Source organism: Limanda limanda, chromosome 7 (genome assembly GCF_963576545.1).
Source record: "Limanda limanda chromosome 7, fLimLim1.1, whole genome shotgun sequence".
In the NCBI taxonomy this organism is placed as follows: Eukaryota; Metazoa; Chordata; class Actinopteri; order Pleuronectiformes; family Pleuronectidae; genus Limanda; species Limanda limanda.
Genome location: NC_083642.1, coordinates 2,751,188 through 2,768,099, shown reverse-complemented (window position 1 = coordinate 2,768,099; position 16,912 = coordinate 2,751,188). Strand labels below are relative to the sequence as shown.

At 43.8% G+C, this 16,912-nt stretch overlaps 1 protein-coding gene and 1 long non-coding RNA gene across 2 annotated transcripts in view; one reads left to right on the top strand and one right to left on the bottom strand.

Annotated features, from left to right (window-relative positions):
* Positions 1 to 10,322: 10,322 nt before the first annotated feature.
* Positions 10,323 to 11,516, bottom strand: LOC133005135 (uncharacterized). Its single transcript, XR_009678356.1, has 2 exons — positions 11,337 to 11,516; positions 10,323 to 10,515 (listed from the first exon to the last, which is right to left on the bottom strand). It is a non-coding gene; the product is annotated as an uncharacterized LOC133005135 (long non-coding RNA).
* Positions 11,517 to 14,668: 3,152 nt separating this feature from the next.
* LOC133004595 (tripartite motif-containing protein 75-like) overlaps positions 14,669 to 16,912 on the top strand; it is a 6,025-nt gene continuing 3,781 nt past the window's right edge. The window contains exons 1-4 of the mRNA XM_061074064.1: positions 14,669 to 14,871; positions 15,947 to 15,962; positions 16,043 to 16,137; positions 16,238 to 16,357. Of these exons, the coding sequence (XP_060930047.1) occupies positions 16,094 to 16,137; positions 16,238 to 16,357 (164 nt within the window). The 5' untranslated portion in view covers positions 14,669 to 14,871; positions 15,947 to 15,962; positions 16,043 to 16,093. The remainder of the gene's footprint in view (positions 14,872 to 15,946; positions 15,963 to 16,042; positions 16,138 to 16,237; positions 16,358 to 16,912) is intronic.

Here is a 16,912-nt window from a genome sequence, read left to right as displayed (position 1 = left end):
GGGGGAAGGGGGGTGTGAGTGAGTGTGTGTCTGTTGTGTGTGTGTGGATGGGTATGTGTGTGTGAGTGTTTGTTGTGTGTGTGTGTGTGGGGGGGTGCATGTCCAGGTTCCATGTTGACTTCACAACAATATGAGGTCACTGTGACCATGAACATGTTGTGTGACCTTTGACCTCTGACCACCTGAATCTCATGAGTTCCTCTGTTAGTCTGAATGAACATGTTGTGTGACCTTGACCTTTGACCTCTGACCTGAATCTAATGAGTTCCTCTGTTAGTCTGAATGAAGCTTGAACAAAGTTTTTAGTTTTTAACAAAGAGGGGATTTACCAGGGTGAGGGTCACATGATCACGTTTTGTATGAATGTTGTGTTTTCTGATTTAATTCTCACAGATTTGATATTTTCTTTAATTACAGACTCCGTGGTTGTGAACTCTCAGAGACTCACTGTGAAGTCGTGGCCTCAGCTCTGAAGTCAGACCCCTCACATCTGAGAGAACTGGATCTGAGCTACAACATCAACCTGCAGGATTCAGGAGTGAAGCTGCTGTGTTCTGGACTGGAGAGTCCAAACTGTCGACTGGAGACTCTGAGGTCCTTAAATCCTTCTTCACTTTTCAGACTTTCTTTCTTATTGGGTCATTATTTATTTAACTTGTCTCAGTTCTGCTCTGCTCACTGTCCCTCAGTCATCTGTCCCTCACCCAGCCTGTCAGTCACGTCCACCTCATCAACTCCATTCACCTGCACTCACCTGCTCCTGATCACTGAGAAAGTGTCAGTAAATAACATGTGGACTGAGGCCGAGCACTCGTCCTCCTCTGGTTTTCAAAATAAGACACATTCTTATTGAAACACGTTGGACAGTTGATTAGTATAGAAACAAACAGGAAGTGACATCAGGAGCCGTCCCTACTTTAAACAGTGTTTAATTACACAAACCTGCTCAGTGACCAACACACAGAGAAGAAGCTGATGAATGAAACAATGGTCCAACATGTCTGATCTGATGTTTATCTTCAGGTCACAGACTGGACTGAGGTCAGCAGCATGTTGAGAGTCTGTGTTGACATGATGACGATCCACAACAACAGGAGGACACATTCTAATATTCATATTTCTTTATCCAGGTTGAGTCGCTGCTTTCTGTCAGAGATCAGCTGTTCTTCTCTGGCTTCAGCTCTGAGGTCAAACCCCTCTCATCTGAGAAAACTGGATCTGAGCTACAACAACCTGGAGGTCTCAGCAGTGAAGGAGCTGCTTGATCTACAGCAGAGTCCAACCTGTCGACTGGAGACTCTGAGGTCAGTAGATGGGTGGAGTCAGTCCACGCTGCTTTCATCAGTATTTTACTAAACACAGTCAGTATCACAGATCCAGGGTCTGTGCTACCAAGCAGGATTTGTGGTTATCAGGTTAACTTCAGGTTTAGTTTTTTCAGTCCTACGAAGCTCGTCCACTTCTTAACGAGGTAAATCACCATGGTAACTTCTGATGAACGGCTAACCTGCTCCAGGTTAAGTTGGAGATCAACCCGTATCAAAGCTCCGCCCACTGACCACAGTGACTCTCCACTGTCGTGTGGTGCACACTCTCCTTAAAGGGACGGATAAGGGAAGTTTAAATCAACGTCTGGTTGGTTCAGTTGATCTCTAACTCACCCAGAACATCTCAATGTCTCCAGACTCGTCCTGTCCCCAAAACACCAGATGACCTCAGTCAGCTTCCTGGAGACAGGTCCATGTGTGTGTCCTCAGAGACAGTGAGACAGTGTGTGTCCTCAGAGACAGTGAGACAGTATGTGTCCTCAGAGACAGTGAGACAGTGTGTGTCCTCAGAGACAGTGAGACAGTGTGTGTCCTCAGAGTCAGTGAGACAGAGTGTGTCCTCAGAGACAGTGAGACAGTGTGTGTCCTCAGAGTCAGTGTGTGTCCTCAGAGACAGTGAGTCAGTGTGTGTCCTCAGAGACAGTGTGTGTCCTAAGAGACAGTGAGACAGTGTGTGTCCTCAGAGACAGTGAGTCAGTGTGTGTCCTCAGAGGCAGTGAGACAGTGTGTGTCCTAAGAGACAGTGAGACAGTGTGTGTCCTAAGAGACAGTGAGACAGTGTGTGTCCTCAGAGACAGTGAGTCAGTGTGTGTCCTCAGAGGCAGTGAGACAGTGTGTGTTCTCAGAGACAGTGAGACAGTGTGTGTCCTCAGAGACAGTGAGACAGTGTGTGTCCTAAGAGACAGTGAGACAGTGTGTGTCCTAAGAGACAGTGAGACAGTGTGTGTCCTCAGAGACAGTGAGACAGTTTGTGTCCTCAGAGACAGTGAGACAGTGTGTGTCCTCAGAGACAGTGAGACAGTGTGTGTCCTCAGAGACAGTGAGACAGTGTGTGTCCTCAGAGTCAGTGAGACAGTGTGTGTCCTCAGAGACAGTGTGTGTCCTCAGAGACAGTGAGACAGTGTGTGTCCTCAGAGACAGTGAGTCAGTGTGTGTCCTCAGAGACAGTGTGTGTCCTCAGAGACAGTGTGTGTCCTAAGAGACAGTGAGACAGTGTGTGTCCTCAGAGACAGTGAGTCAGTGTGTGTCCTCAGAGACAGTGTGTTTCCTCAGAGACAGTGAGACAGTGTGTGTCCTCAGAGACAGTGAGACAGTGAGTGTCCTCAGAGACAGTGTGTGTCCTCAGAGACAGTTAGTCAGTGTGTGTCCTCAGAGACAGTGAGACAGTGTGTGTCCTCAGAGACAGTGTGTGTCCTCAGAGACAGTGAGACAGTGTATGTCCTCAGAGACAGTGTGTGTCCTCAGAGACAGTGAGACAGTGTGTGTCCTCAGAGACAGTGAGTGTCCTCAGAGACAGTGAGACAGTGTGTGTCCTCAGAGACAGTGAGACAGTGTGTGTCCTCAGAGACAGTGAGACAGTGTGTGTCCTCAGAGACAGTGAGACAGTGAGTGTCCTCAGAGAAAGTGAGACAGTGTGTGTCCTCAGAGACAGTGAGTCAGTGTGTGTCCTCAGAGACAGTGTGTGTCCTCAGAGACAGTGAGACAGTGTATGTCCTCAGAGACAGTGTGTGTCCTCAGAGACAGTGAGACAGTGTGTGTCCTCAGAGACAGTGAGTGTCCTCAGAGACAGTGAGACAGTGTGTGTCCTCAGAGACAGTGAGACAGTGTGTGTCCTCAGAGACAGTGAGACAATGTGTTTCTTCTTGTCTTCCACTCGTCTTGTTAGTAAACAACAGATTCAGATCTGATCAGAACTGATCAGGTGGATCTTTGTCACAGCTCTGAGATCAGTGGGACTGAAGCCTCTCCTCATCACCATGGTAACCAGGAGCTCTTTATACAGAGCAGAACCTCTGCTGAGGTCCATCCGACTGAAGTCCCTGCTGCTCTTTCTACTGGATGAGCTGCATCACTGACTCACAGCTGATGAAGTGAGTCTCTGGGACACTGATGTCTTCTTCTCTCAACAGGTGGAAGAGGTCTTAGTGGAGCTGAGTGTGAAGAGGACAGTGTGTGTGGACGGAGGCTGAGCTGTGTCCTGAGGATCCAGAGGCTGAAGCAGCAGCAGCTTGTGTGTAGTCTCCAATCTACACAACCCCTCATCTGCATGTGTTTGTGAGATGAAGCCGGAGCACCTGGAGAAAACACGTGGAGAACATGCAGACTCCACACAGGAAGACCCATCTGAACCGGATTCAAACCAGCAACCTTCCTGCCCCGATTGTGTTTATTCACATGAAGAATGTGTTTATTGAAATGACACAACACAAGCAGAATATATAAACCCTCTATAAAGAGTCACATACAGTGTGTTTAAGTTTGTCTTTATTATTGTCCACCTTTGTCCCTCAGTCTGTCTCCATGTGTGTAGAACCACATTCTGTGTAGATGTTTGTTTATGATCTTAAAGTTCCTGGATTCACGTCACAAATTGATTTAGTTCAACACAAAGTTAAACACATTGAAATCACTTTGAGTTTAAAATCAGAGTTTTGTCTTTGACACAAAAGATCAAAACTCTGGACTTAAAAATGGGACGTTTTCATTTCTGCATCAGGTGCAGAGCGGTGGTGGCTTTTCTACTTTTGACCCACAGGTGGCGCTGCAGTGTAACAGCAGCACATCCCAGTCAAAGCCTTTTAGCATGCTGGGAAATAATTGATGATGGGAGGTTCGCAGCAGAGACAAGGGACAGAACGTGTCTGACTTTAAATGTTCACGTCTCTCCGTCGTGTTGACTGTCGACATTAAATGAACCTTCCAATATAATTTGACAATCAGCTCTAAATAAAAGCTTTTGATGTAAACCTGTCTCATGTAACTTGTGTTGGTCTCTCACAAGCTCTCAAGGCTCATTGAACCCAACACACAATGAAACATGTTCTTATGATCAACGTGCACATTTAAATTACTCATCCGTCTTTCACACGTTTTCTTTGCTCTTCGTTATTATATAAATATCATAAAGAAAAGTGAAGGTGTGCAGATACAACAGATGTGAACAGCCTCCATGTTTTCAACTCTGACTTCAGAGCTCATCAACACAATAACTTCACAAAATCATTGAGACCAAATGTATTAATTAGCGCATTTCCGGTTTCATGCCCAACAATACCGGCAGAAACCACCGAAGATTTAGAAGAATGAATATGGACCAAATAGAAGAGCGTTTGGCAGAAGAGATCTGACAGTATGACCACTTGTATAACCCGTCACTGACTGGAGGATTTGTCCTATGAGGAGCAGCGGTGGCGACGTGAATAAACAGTCGTCGACGACTGCCACACACAAAGAAGGCGTCTCTAAGGTCGTCTTTGACAGAAAACGTTACTCCACCTAGTGGTCTGGAGGTGAATTGCTTTGCAAACCCTGGAGAAGCATAAATTAAAACAAGTCCTTTGTCACAGCTGCTTGAAAAGCTGCAGCCGCAGTTGCAGAAGCATGCGCCGGCCTTAACGTATTGACATTCAAGGACGTACGTTTAGCTTTTTGTCAAATGACATTTAACAACAATAACAACAATATTAATAATAATAATGCAGTTGTACGTTTAAACCATCAATTTACAAATAAATGCCTTTTTTAATTACTATTATTATTATTCAAATTATTATTTTTTGAAACTTTAAATGACTGGATGTTGTCAGGATTCAATATTTTAGCTGGTGTGTGGGTCTGACTGAACTCTTTGCAATAAAGAAAGGAGGGGGGGAAAGCATGATTGTCCGATCTGGTATAAGTGAGCAGAATGTTCTTTAAATATCAGAAGTAAATGTACAAAATGAGTTTTACTGTTACTTCTGCCAAGGAGCTGATGACTCGTGTTTTTGTTTTGAGGATAATTCAGTGATTTAATGAAATATTACAGGACTGTGAGTGAACTGGTGCAGATCCAAATAAAGATCCACATCTAGTGAATTTAAAAATCTGTTGATCTGAATAATTCTTCCACCTCTGATGAGTTTCTCCTGTGTTCATGTTTTATATACTTTTAACCAGATGAACATCCGTCCTGCAGGACACACGTTATTCAACACATCCACTGTGTTCACACCTGGAAACACCGGAGAACTTCAACGTATGATCAGAGACAAGAAAAATAAGAAATCAGCAAAGTGCAGGATCTTTATTTGATATAATGTGAAGTGCTGCGGCACAAAATGGCAGCAGAGCGATAAATCCATAAGGCTTCTTCTGAACTAAACCAAACTGCTGAGTGTCTCCATCGTTCACGAGGAGAAACACCTGCAGATGATAAACCATAGAATTTATAAATAGATGAACCAGTTTCGTGTCCTTAACGTTCACCGACAATCCGCCTGTGTTCGTAAAACTCACTTCCACCTACAGAAAAATAAAAAATAAAACAGCAGAGTGTGCAAATCCATCTGTGGAACCCCACGACTCTGACCCGAGAAGCCGGGACCTTCGACCTTTGACCCCTGAGTGTGACCTGCGATCAGGGGAGGACTTGGCGAACAGCAGGAAGTGCTACACAATTCAGAAACCTTCAAAAATAAGAAACTAAAATAAGGATTTTACTGCAATAATTCTAATATTTAAACTCTTATTATTATCTTTAAACTTTAATCGTATTTCTATTCAATATACCAAATAATAATAGAAGTATGATATGTACTTTATATTACATCTGGGTGTACAACAGTACTTATTCAAAACATCAATCTCTGTTAAACCCACAGTAACCGTGTGTTCTACAGATCAGGCTCTCAGGCGCCGCAGGTTTCCCCCCCGATGTGATGTCACACGTCTGAGACACCTGAACCAGGTCCGAGGCCGGGTCAGGTGATCTGCCGCCTGGTGGTGGTTGTTCAACGGTGCAGAAGACAATAAAGATCCTGTGACTCTGCCGTGTGTGTGGACTCCTCAGATCTCCAGGGTTATGTCTCCCTCTAGGGGCCGGAGTGTTCCTGTGAAGCCTGATGATTTGATTCCTGATGATTTGAGTCCTGATGATTCGAGTCCTGATGATTTGTAAAGAAAGTTTGAGTCTCAGGTTTCGAGTCAGCAGATTAGAGTCTACATACAGGTCCATGCTGCATGTGTACGAGTGTGTGTGTCAGTGTGTGTGTGTCTGTGAGTAGGATGGGAGGAGTCTTATGATGCCCAGTGAACCTGAGATCCTGCCTTGGAGTGCCGTCTGGCCTCCATGATGGAGAAGGCCTCCTGCTCCTCGCTCATCTCCTTCAGCCTCTTCTCCTCCAGGAAGGAGACCAGCGAGTCCCTCATGTCCACCACCTCGATCATCTGCTGCAGGACCCGCTCCTCCTCCACCTCCTGCTCCTGCGTCTTGTCTGCCGGACAAACACAAGGACACACACTTTGAAGCAGCTATGACCAACACATCTATAATAATAGATGATGTAAAAACAATACGAAGGGTGTCTCCTGAATCTGAAGCTCCCCTCAGCCTCACTCAGCTGTATCACTTCCACATGTGTTTGTGTTTTTGTTATTTATCAGGATTACTGACAATCTGCTGCACAGAGAGTGAGAGTGAACCAGGTGGAAGGAGGTGATACGGGTCAGGAAACAACCGATTGAATGCTGGTGATGATCCAGGAGGTTTGTTCCTCTATCGTTATGTCGTGAGATCTCAGAGAATCAATCAACGGACATATTTATCTATGAGTTTGTTCAGTTAGAAGCAGCTTTATTGAATTTAAGGGGCCGACTAATATGAGGCTAAACCAGTGAGTTAATCAAATTAAGTTGTGTTTTTTTCAGTTCCTCCACTGAGGTTTGGAGCTTGATTTAATCACAATGAGGGAGTTTGGGACGTGAGAGACAGTAACTTGGAAACACTGACTGGGTTTGGACTCAGAAGCTTCACATTAACTTTACAATTAAGGATTTTACGACCCACAAGGATCTGAATTACACTGGAGGAGGAGGAAACACAGGAACAGTTCTGTCTTCAGTGTATTTAACAGAAGCCAAAGTGCTTTCATACATGTGACTGAAATGATGCATGAGGCTTTAAAATGTGACACAGCTTCTATAAACTGCAGTCGTTGATGTCTTCTGGCTGAAGGAAACACAACATCTGGTTAAAATCTGCGGCAAAACCAGAACGCTGGTCAGAGATTCAGCTCAGACTGGAAACCACTCAGCCAACGTCTCTCAACACAAGCAGGAATCACAACATTCTCCTCAGAATACAAATGAAGCAGCTCTGGTGCTCGGCAGGAATAAAAGAAAAAAACAACACAAATCCTCAAAAAGATGCAACTCTGCAAACGGTTTCTAGTTCCTCCAGATACAGGTGGTTCCTCTGAGGGAGCAGATGCTGCTTAACTGATGGGATGGGATGTGATGGGTGTGATGGGACTCACCTGGACTCTGTGCACTGCTGCAGGAGCTCGGCTTCTCTGACTCTCCTGCGCAAAGCTCGTCCTGAACACCTGTGGTCAGGTCGGAGCTTACATCCATGGAGAGGAGAGGCGAAGGGTGGGGGTGGGGGGGGGGGGGTGGACACTCTCACAGGTGGAGAGGATCCAGCTCAGGCTGCTGCTGCTGCTGCATCGCTCCTCTCTGCTCACAAGCTGCAGGTTTATGAGGAGAAAGTGAAGTGGAGCAGGAGGAGCGACTCCTCCACAGGAACCTGAACCTCCACGAGCCGGTGCGTGCACGTGTACGCGCCCAGCAGACTGAGCACGCTCCTCAGCACAGAGAGAAGAGCATTGACTTTTTTTATTTTGGCTCTGCACCAAATTGCACACACTCTGGAAATCACAATATTAAAGCAAGTGAATCAATAAAGAGAAGCTGGTGTTTTCCTCCAGGTCCAGAGGCGGATCCATGATGATTCAGTAAGTTTACTGTTAGCTCTATGCATTTGAGCAAAGCCACAAATCATTGGATATATCTTCAAAAGAAGCTTGGAAGAGAATCATTCACAAATTGTCATATTTCTTGATTTATTAATTTGTTTAAATTAATAAATCAAGGCCCAGGCCCTGGATCCGCCCCTGCTTGGGTCCTCCAGGAAACTAAAGGGAAATCAGTTGAGTTGTTTTTGAGTAATCCTGCAAACTAACATTCAAATGCAGGCGTAACTTATTTAATAATGAAGCAACATAAAGTAAGTATATGTACAACATTACACCCTCAAATTTCTGTGCTTTTATATTTGTACATTTGTATATTTCCATGTAGGTATATTTGTTATTTATTCTCAACCTGGAAACCCAAACTTTCTACTGAACAGATAAAATAACATATTAATGATCTATGAAGGACACATTTAAATGATCTGTATTTTTATTACATATCATTCATACACTTGTTTCTGACAGCAAACGATTGAGGGTTCAGCATCTTGTCCAAGGGCACCAGGAAGACAGAGTTGAAGAACCCGGGGATCGAACCACCGACCTTCAGGTTAGAGGTCACACAAACTGATGTTTCCACTGCAGCTTGTCCTGTATAAACCTGCAGCAGTGAACACTGTGGTCTTCAGAGGGGACAGGTAACAGGCTTATGTATTAATCTGCATCAGGTAATCATGTCACCTGCCACATGCGCGCACACACACACACACACACACACACACACACAGACACACACACACACACACACACAGGTCACCGTGACACAGTCGGCCTCCTCTGTTCCTGTGTTTACTGAACACAAACCAAACCTGCTTGTGCCGTGCAAAAAATATCCAGAGATATTTCAGATCCGCAGCTGCAGACTCGTCCTCAAGGCCGATAAACTCCCCCCCCCCCCGACCCTGTGAAGAACATCAGCAGTCAGACTTTCTCATCGTGTTGTCATGGTTACAGGTTCAACGGGTTGTCATGGTCATTTCCCATTTGTGGGGTAATTTTCTTTTGAGAACCAGAACGTGATGAAGTCTTTTCTCCAATCAGGAGAGCAATCACAGTGATTACAGGGATACGGCTTTTACTGGATCTATCGGTCAATGGTCCAAAATTACAAATTACAAAAAACAAATGCAGTTCTATACACATAGGATTAACTATTAACATGTTATTAGTCAGAGATATTATGAGGCTTGTCCTGTATGACACCCTCTTCTTTACCAGCTATGGTCACTCAATTCAAATTCTACTATTGAAATTTGTTTGGTCACATGAGTTTGTGGCACTGACAGAAATAAACGCTGTTTTTCTATAAAATTCGCCGCTGATTGGACAGATGCATTGTCCACGTGTTTTGTGTTTTGTTGTTTTTCTTTTGTTCACCTATTTGCTGTTGTGTTGTCGCATCAGAGTCACTGTACATCACACAGGTGTTTAACACCAACGCAAGAAACTGCTTGAAGATTTGTAGAATTCGATCAATGACAGAAAACAAAATGGATAAAATTGTTCATCACGGTCTATTAAATTGGGATATGATTATTGGGATTCACACAGAATCAGTTGAGAAACTCTTAAAAGATCAAATAACCTGACGCACAACTTTCCTTCAACTTCTGTAAATGGACTGAACTGCGTCTGTATTGAAACACAAACACACTCTGTCGATTTATTTTTTGTGAACAAACAGAAAAACAAAACCTCCTCGATGGAGTTAAGAAAGTAGCAACAACACAACGTAATAATATTCCACTACAAGGTGAATAATTCATAAGTGATGTTACTGACGCTTCCACTCACTCCTTCTTCAGCTCCTCCACCATCAGAGCTGCCTGGAGGAACATATACATATACAGTATATCTATATACTGCAGAAATACATATATACATACATTCCCAGAATTCTCTACAGCAGCATCACAGTTGATCTGTGCGACTTAATAACTTTCCATCAGGAAGAAAAGAGACGACAAGAAAACACAGGAAGAAACAGGATTGTGTTAGTTTTAGTTTGGTCAGAAGTAAAAGGTCAGAGGTTACGAGTCAGGACTGACATCAGTGATGGCCTTCTTTGCTTTCTCATCAGAGCTGCGTCTCTCCTGTATGGCCTCCTCCACCTCTCCTGTCAGCACAGACAGGTCGGCCTCCATCTTCTTCTTGTGGTTCATCAGACCTGAGTTCTACAAGGAACAGGAAGCCGACATGGAATCAGTCACCGATCGATCTGTGAGTTAATCAGAGAGTTTATCTACGATCAGCTGGTTCCCAATGAATCTCACCTGTGTGTAGAGCATGTTCACTCTCTCTACGACAGGGGTGTCAAACTCAAATAGGCAGTGGGCCGAAATCAAAAAATTGCTTCAAGTCGAGGGCCACATGGGTTCAACGTTTATTGAAAACTTATTGAAAGAACCTTAGTGCACATATTGAACCTGGAACTAACAAGGCCTATAGAGTATTGCCGATAAAACATTAATTATGAAATAAATGAAAACAAATAATAAATAATACATAAATAAATATAAAAGTAATAAAATCAGTTTCATTAATTGCTTTCTGGCTTTATCTGCAGTATTTCCAGAGTAATTTCCACTGAAAACATTTTCTACAGGCAAACAACAGACAAAAATAATTGACTTCAAAGAAAAATCAAATGTCCTGTAGTAGCAAGAGAAAAACAAGTTTCCCTGCAGCATCTGCGTCTCCCACAGGGGCAGCTTGGTTTTAAAGCCCTCACTGTAGCGTACATGTCAGTGACGACACGGCCCCGCCCCCCCCCGCCCCTGAAGCTGCAGGTTGAGCGCATTCGGGTGGCTCGTGATGTCACACAGACACGTTGTATTTCGGAGCTTTCAGAAAAGACTTGAACTGGCGGTGATTTAAACCTTTGGCTCTGATTAAGTTAACCGCTAATGTTATGATGCTCATCACATGTTCGTTTTCAAGGCTTTGCCACACAAAGACTCCTGGTGTATGATGCAGTGATAAGCTGTCAACTCACTTTTTTCCTCACTTTTTTCCTCCTTCATCTTTTCTCGGATCCACCCTTTACATCCGGGAACCTATACTCTGCCTCCTACCTGTCTTGAAAGCTCCTGTTTCCAAATGCCACCTTTCGTTTAGACATTTTTGGGGAGCGGGATAGTTGAAAGTTGTCACAAGTGATATGTGATACAGACTGTGAGGTGCGCGGTCGCGGGACCGAGATTGACGTGCCGACACACGGGCAGTGCATTGTGGGATCTGTCATTCACCATTGACCCGCCCACTCGTCAGCCAATGAGAGCCTGCTATTGGTCTAGAACTGTCACGTGCCCCATCCCGATGTGTTCACTGACCCTCAGGAATTGTCAGTACTTATTTTGTATTGAGAACTTGCAAAACACTGCCGGTGTTCCAGTTTAACTGGCGACAAGATTAACTGGCGATTTGTTTACCTTTTTCCAGATGTTGATGGTGGGTTGCAGTGCTGGTCGCAGATTCGTCATTTTCACAAAGCGCATGTGTGTGAAGTGCGGTGATCTACTGAAGGTCTCGCTGAAATAAAAATCCTACAAAAACCCTTCCCGAGTACATGTGTCCGTGTCAGTATCACGTTGAGACAGCAATATATATTAAATGTTAAAAAAAAAGAAAAGAAAATAGTACAAAACTCTTGACCGGGATTCGAAACAGTGACCAGAAGCACTATCAGCTTCTGATCAGATGACGATCGCACTACGTCACCGAGCCGCTGAAATCTTCGTCGAGTGATAGATAAATGTCTCGTTCTTTGCTTTGTCAGCTGTATGTCACCAGATGTGCTTTCGGGTAACGCCCAGATCAACTGGTGATAGTCCCAACACAGACAAAACGCATGTTTACTTAATACCAGGCTTTACAATCTATTGCTCCTCTTCATGGGAGACACAGGGAGTTCTGAAGAACACACACGTGTGACCAGCTCCACGCAAAGTGCTTGTGTTTGACGCTGGTGATCATTACAACGCGCACACACCAAAGCAGTGTCAGATGTAAACATCGCCTCACAACAACAAGAAGGAAGCTCCAGCGGTGTTTTTATGAGTAAAGTTGGTGAACGTGCTTCTAATGGACGGGTGAAGCTTCACGTGTCCTCCTGTCGCTGCTGGGTAAAGTCAGCAGACGTGATTTTAAAACACAGATTATAATAGTGATAAATAATAATAATAAAACTATTTATATTTTGTTGTATTTTCACAAACAATGTGGTCTGGTGATACAAGCAATTGTGGACGCTTCATGAAACATCATCATTACAAATAAAGTGCATTTTGTGTCACTATCATCATATCTGTGGTCCACACCAACCATGATATCAACGAGCACATGAAACGCCCACTCATAGTAAGCAGGCGAACTATTTGTGGCTTTTTCTTTGTCTGTGCGCAGGATGTAGCAGTTTTTCATGATGTCGTATATACGTGTGGTCGGCACACGGGCGCAGCGGTGTCCAAATGTATCAAGTATGAATGATAACTCCGAGTTTTTGGGGAAATTGTGACTGTCAAAAGTTAACCTGGGCGTGTTCCCTGACACAATAACTCAAGGTAAGATGTGCACAGGCTTCACAGTCAGCGGATCATAAAGGTGACTCAGTTTCCATCCTCGATCAGTGGCGCAGTGGGCAGTGCCATGGGCACTACGTTCCTTTTTATGTGAATCACAGCAGATCGATTCCCGTGTTGGGAATTCTTTCACATTTATATTTAGTCTGAAGATGATGAAATATTTTTAATGCTGATGTTTCCTGACGCTTCCTCATTTGGTTGTATCATCACACCACATTGTTTGTGAAAATACAACAAAATATAAATTGTTTTATTATTATTATTATTTATCAATATTTTAATTTGCCAGAGTTGTCATAGTTACACAGGGAACTGTATTTACTCCTTCGACTGACACAGCACCAGCATAGCACGCAGCCATCTGACAGCAGAGAAAAACACATTTGCATTACAGAAACTATGAAAAACAAACACACCCGTCCTCTGATGAGCGTTTGAGTTGTTTTCATTCTCCGATGACTGAACCTGATCACCGAGAACATCTTTTAAAACCACGTCTACTGACTTTTACCAGCAGCAACAGGAGGACATGTGAAGCTTTACACGTCCATCAGAAGCACGTTCACCAACTTTACTCATAATAACACCGCTGGAGCTTCCTCCTTGTTGTTGTGAGGCGATGTTTACATCTGACACTTGTTCTGTGTGTGCGCGTTGTAATGATCACCAGCGTCAAACACAAGCACTTTGCGTGGAGCTGGTCACACGTGTGTGTTCTTCAGAACTCCCTGTGTCTCCTATTTTTTCTTAAAAACATTTAATATATATTGCTGTCTCAACGTGATGCTGACACGGACACATGTACTCGGGAAGGGTTTTTGTAGGATTTTTATTTCAGCGAGACCTTCAGTAGATCACCGCACTTCACACACATGCGCTTTGTGAAAATGACGAATCTGCGACCAGCACTGCAACCCACCATCAACATCTGGAAAAAGGTAAACAAATCGCCAGTTAATCTTGTCGCCAGTTAAACTGGATCACCGGCGGGCCAGCTCTAATAGTAAATAGATTTTATCATGCGGGCCACATATAATTCATTCACGGGCCACATGTGGCCCGCGGGCCTTGTGTTTGACACATGTGCTCTAGATCTATAAACCAACACTGTGACTGGACGTGTTTCACACCAGAGTTTCTGAGGCTCATTTAAACATCATGATGAATCACATTGTACGGCTCAGTCCCAGGAGACGCTCCCAGTCAGGACTCAGTGTGAAAGATCTGGATTCAGGATCCCACACCGTCCATTAGGAACTAAATACATGATCCTAAGTTTGTTATCTACATCATAACATCACAATAAAACATGAACTGTGAAACAATTCATCTTCATGGGTATGAACTGGACTTTGAACTGGTTTCAAGAGTAAACTGGTTCCACAGGCAGGAGGAGGAGCCTGAGAACAGGGAGCGGTCAGACTCCATTTTCACCTGGACGAGCAGAAGGAAGGAAAGTGAGCAGGTGAGTGTGAACACAACTTTCTGAAAGTTTTCCTGTCTCACTCTCACACCTGCTGTTAACATCCGTCTGCTGATCACATGACTCTAAGTTTGTCAGTTCACACCTGGTGACAGACGTCATGTGATCGGATCCCAGAGACAGATGTGAACAGCAGGTCTGGATCAAAGAGCCTTCAAAGGACTAATGAACAGAGTTAACTCACAGTTTCACTTTTTATCTTCATCTGTTCATCAAGTGTTTAATAACACAACGTGTTTTCACAATCATACGTTACAGCAGTGGTCACCAACCAGTGGAGAGTCTTCACTGTGGATCCCAGTAAAGCTCTGAGCCAGATACACACACGCACACACACAGACACACACTCACACACAGAGTCATGTGATTTCCAGTAACTGCCGAGCGGAGGAGGAGTCTCCAGTGAAAGTGAAAGTGTTCAGACTCGTTCTAACTACGAGGAGCAGACGTGAAGTCTGAGGCTGGTGAGTGTTCAGCAACATTTATATTATTCATTGTGTTTAATAACAGAACGTGTTTTCACAATAATACGTTACAGCAGTGGTCACCAACCAGTGGAGAGTCTTCACTGTGGATCCTAGTAAAGCTCTGGACTCACTGGCTGAGGTGTGAGTACACACACACACACACACACACACACACACACACACACACACACACACACTCCACACACTCATAGAACTGAGTGGAGATACAGAGTGCTGCTTCAAGCTGCTGACTGATGTGCTCTCAGTGTTACTGTCTATAAAGTTCTGTAATTCATTTCCAGCCTTTATGACGTGAACATGATACTAGATGTTGAGTTTCCTTCTCTTAGTGGCCGGGGGTTGAAGGACACATGAACTTTTACAAGCTTGTATTAATTAACTTTCATGTAGTTGATTGGTTTGAGTGTAGATTAGGAAATGCTCAAGTTGCAAAAATACTTTGTTATTCAACGTTTGTTTATGGCTCTGCAGGTTTATTGATGGATTTAAAAAAGCCATAAACCGATATGACATGAAAAGGAACTTTATTATTGTACTTGTACACTAGTACACCTCCACACTCTTATTGACTGGTACCCTAAAACATATATTCATATGATTCATTTAATAATGTACTCTAATAATGTACTAATGGCTGAATAAATCAAGTGATTGATTGAAATATCCCAAAATAATTGAGGCTTCCTGAGGTCACCTGCGAAGAGAGAGACAACGTAAAGTCTGAGAGAGAGAGAGAGATAGATAGAGAGAGAGAGAGAGAGAGAGAGAGAGAGAGAGAGAGAGAGAGAGAGAGAGAGAGAGAGAGAGAGAGAGAGAGAGAGAGAGACTGAGGTTTCTGATGTGATCACTGTATTTCCTTGTATATAAGAAGTCCTGTGTACTCAAATAAATACCATTACTACAAACTATGAAGCCCTGCATCTATTTCACAATAAAAACATTTAAAAATAAATGAATTGATTCAGTCAACAGAAACGCCGGAGTGCTTTTTTTGGAAATGGGTCGGCTACAGGAAGTGTTTAAATATTTGTGTTTGTGACGTTTTCAACAGATAAAGATTGAAACTGGTCTAAAGATCATTTCACTGTGTTCTGCTTTAAACTGAGCGCAGAACAAAAAGGAAATAGACCAGACCTTGAATATCTAGAAGAGCAGCGCGGCCTGAACCACAACTGAGCCGCAGCCGGCCCGGTGCAACATGGGCGCGGACAATTCAAAGCAAGTTGGACCCTCACACACAAAGTAAGAGACCTGCTACAAACATGTGAAGCTCCAAACTGAATCCTCACAGAATGAACCAGTGAATGATGTGTTCTGAATAAAAACATGTTTGTGTTTGCAGAGGTCAGGACCAGAGACTGAGAGCAGAGTCACCAGGTTCCAGCTGTCTGTCTCTGAAGAGTGACTGGTCCATGGATCCTCCTCTACACTTCAGTAAAGAACCTGGACCCTCACCCACAGAGTAAGAGACCTGCTACTGTCGGCGTGGTCGTTTATCCTAAATATGAGATGATGAGCCGAACTCGGTTTTGTTCAATCAAGTATTTATTTAGAAAACAATGAAAGGTATGAGCAGCAAAACAACGGGCATCCATCTCTCTGCCCGGAATGCTAGCAGCCCGGACAGTCTCGAGTCGCATCAGAACATAAAACCCATCAGAACGCATCCAACAGCCGGCGTCTGTAAGATTTTATAACAGTCCCTGGTTCCTCCTCGTGCGCAGGCGTAGTCCATCCTCTTGGCTTTGGAATAAGGAAGTGACAAGGAGCCACTCCCAAGGTCTTGACACAGCTGATGCTACGAGGGCCAAACTGTTGTTGGAGAAAAGATATTATGTTCCTGCTATATCGGCTGTACGTTCTGTTTGTACAGACATTCCAAACAACTAAACCAAAACAATGAAACAACAATGTGACGCACATACATTCTAATTTCAAGATTAAACACTAGGAAGGAAAGGGTTATTATTACATAATTTGTGTGCAGGCCATTATCTGGCCCAAACTGCCCCCCCCC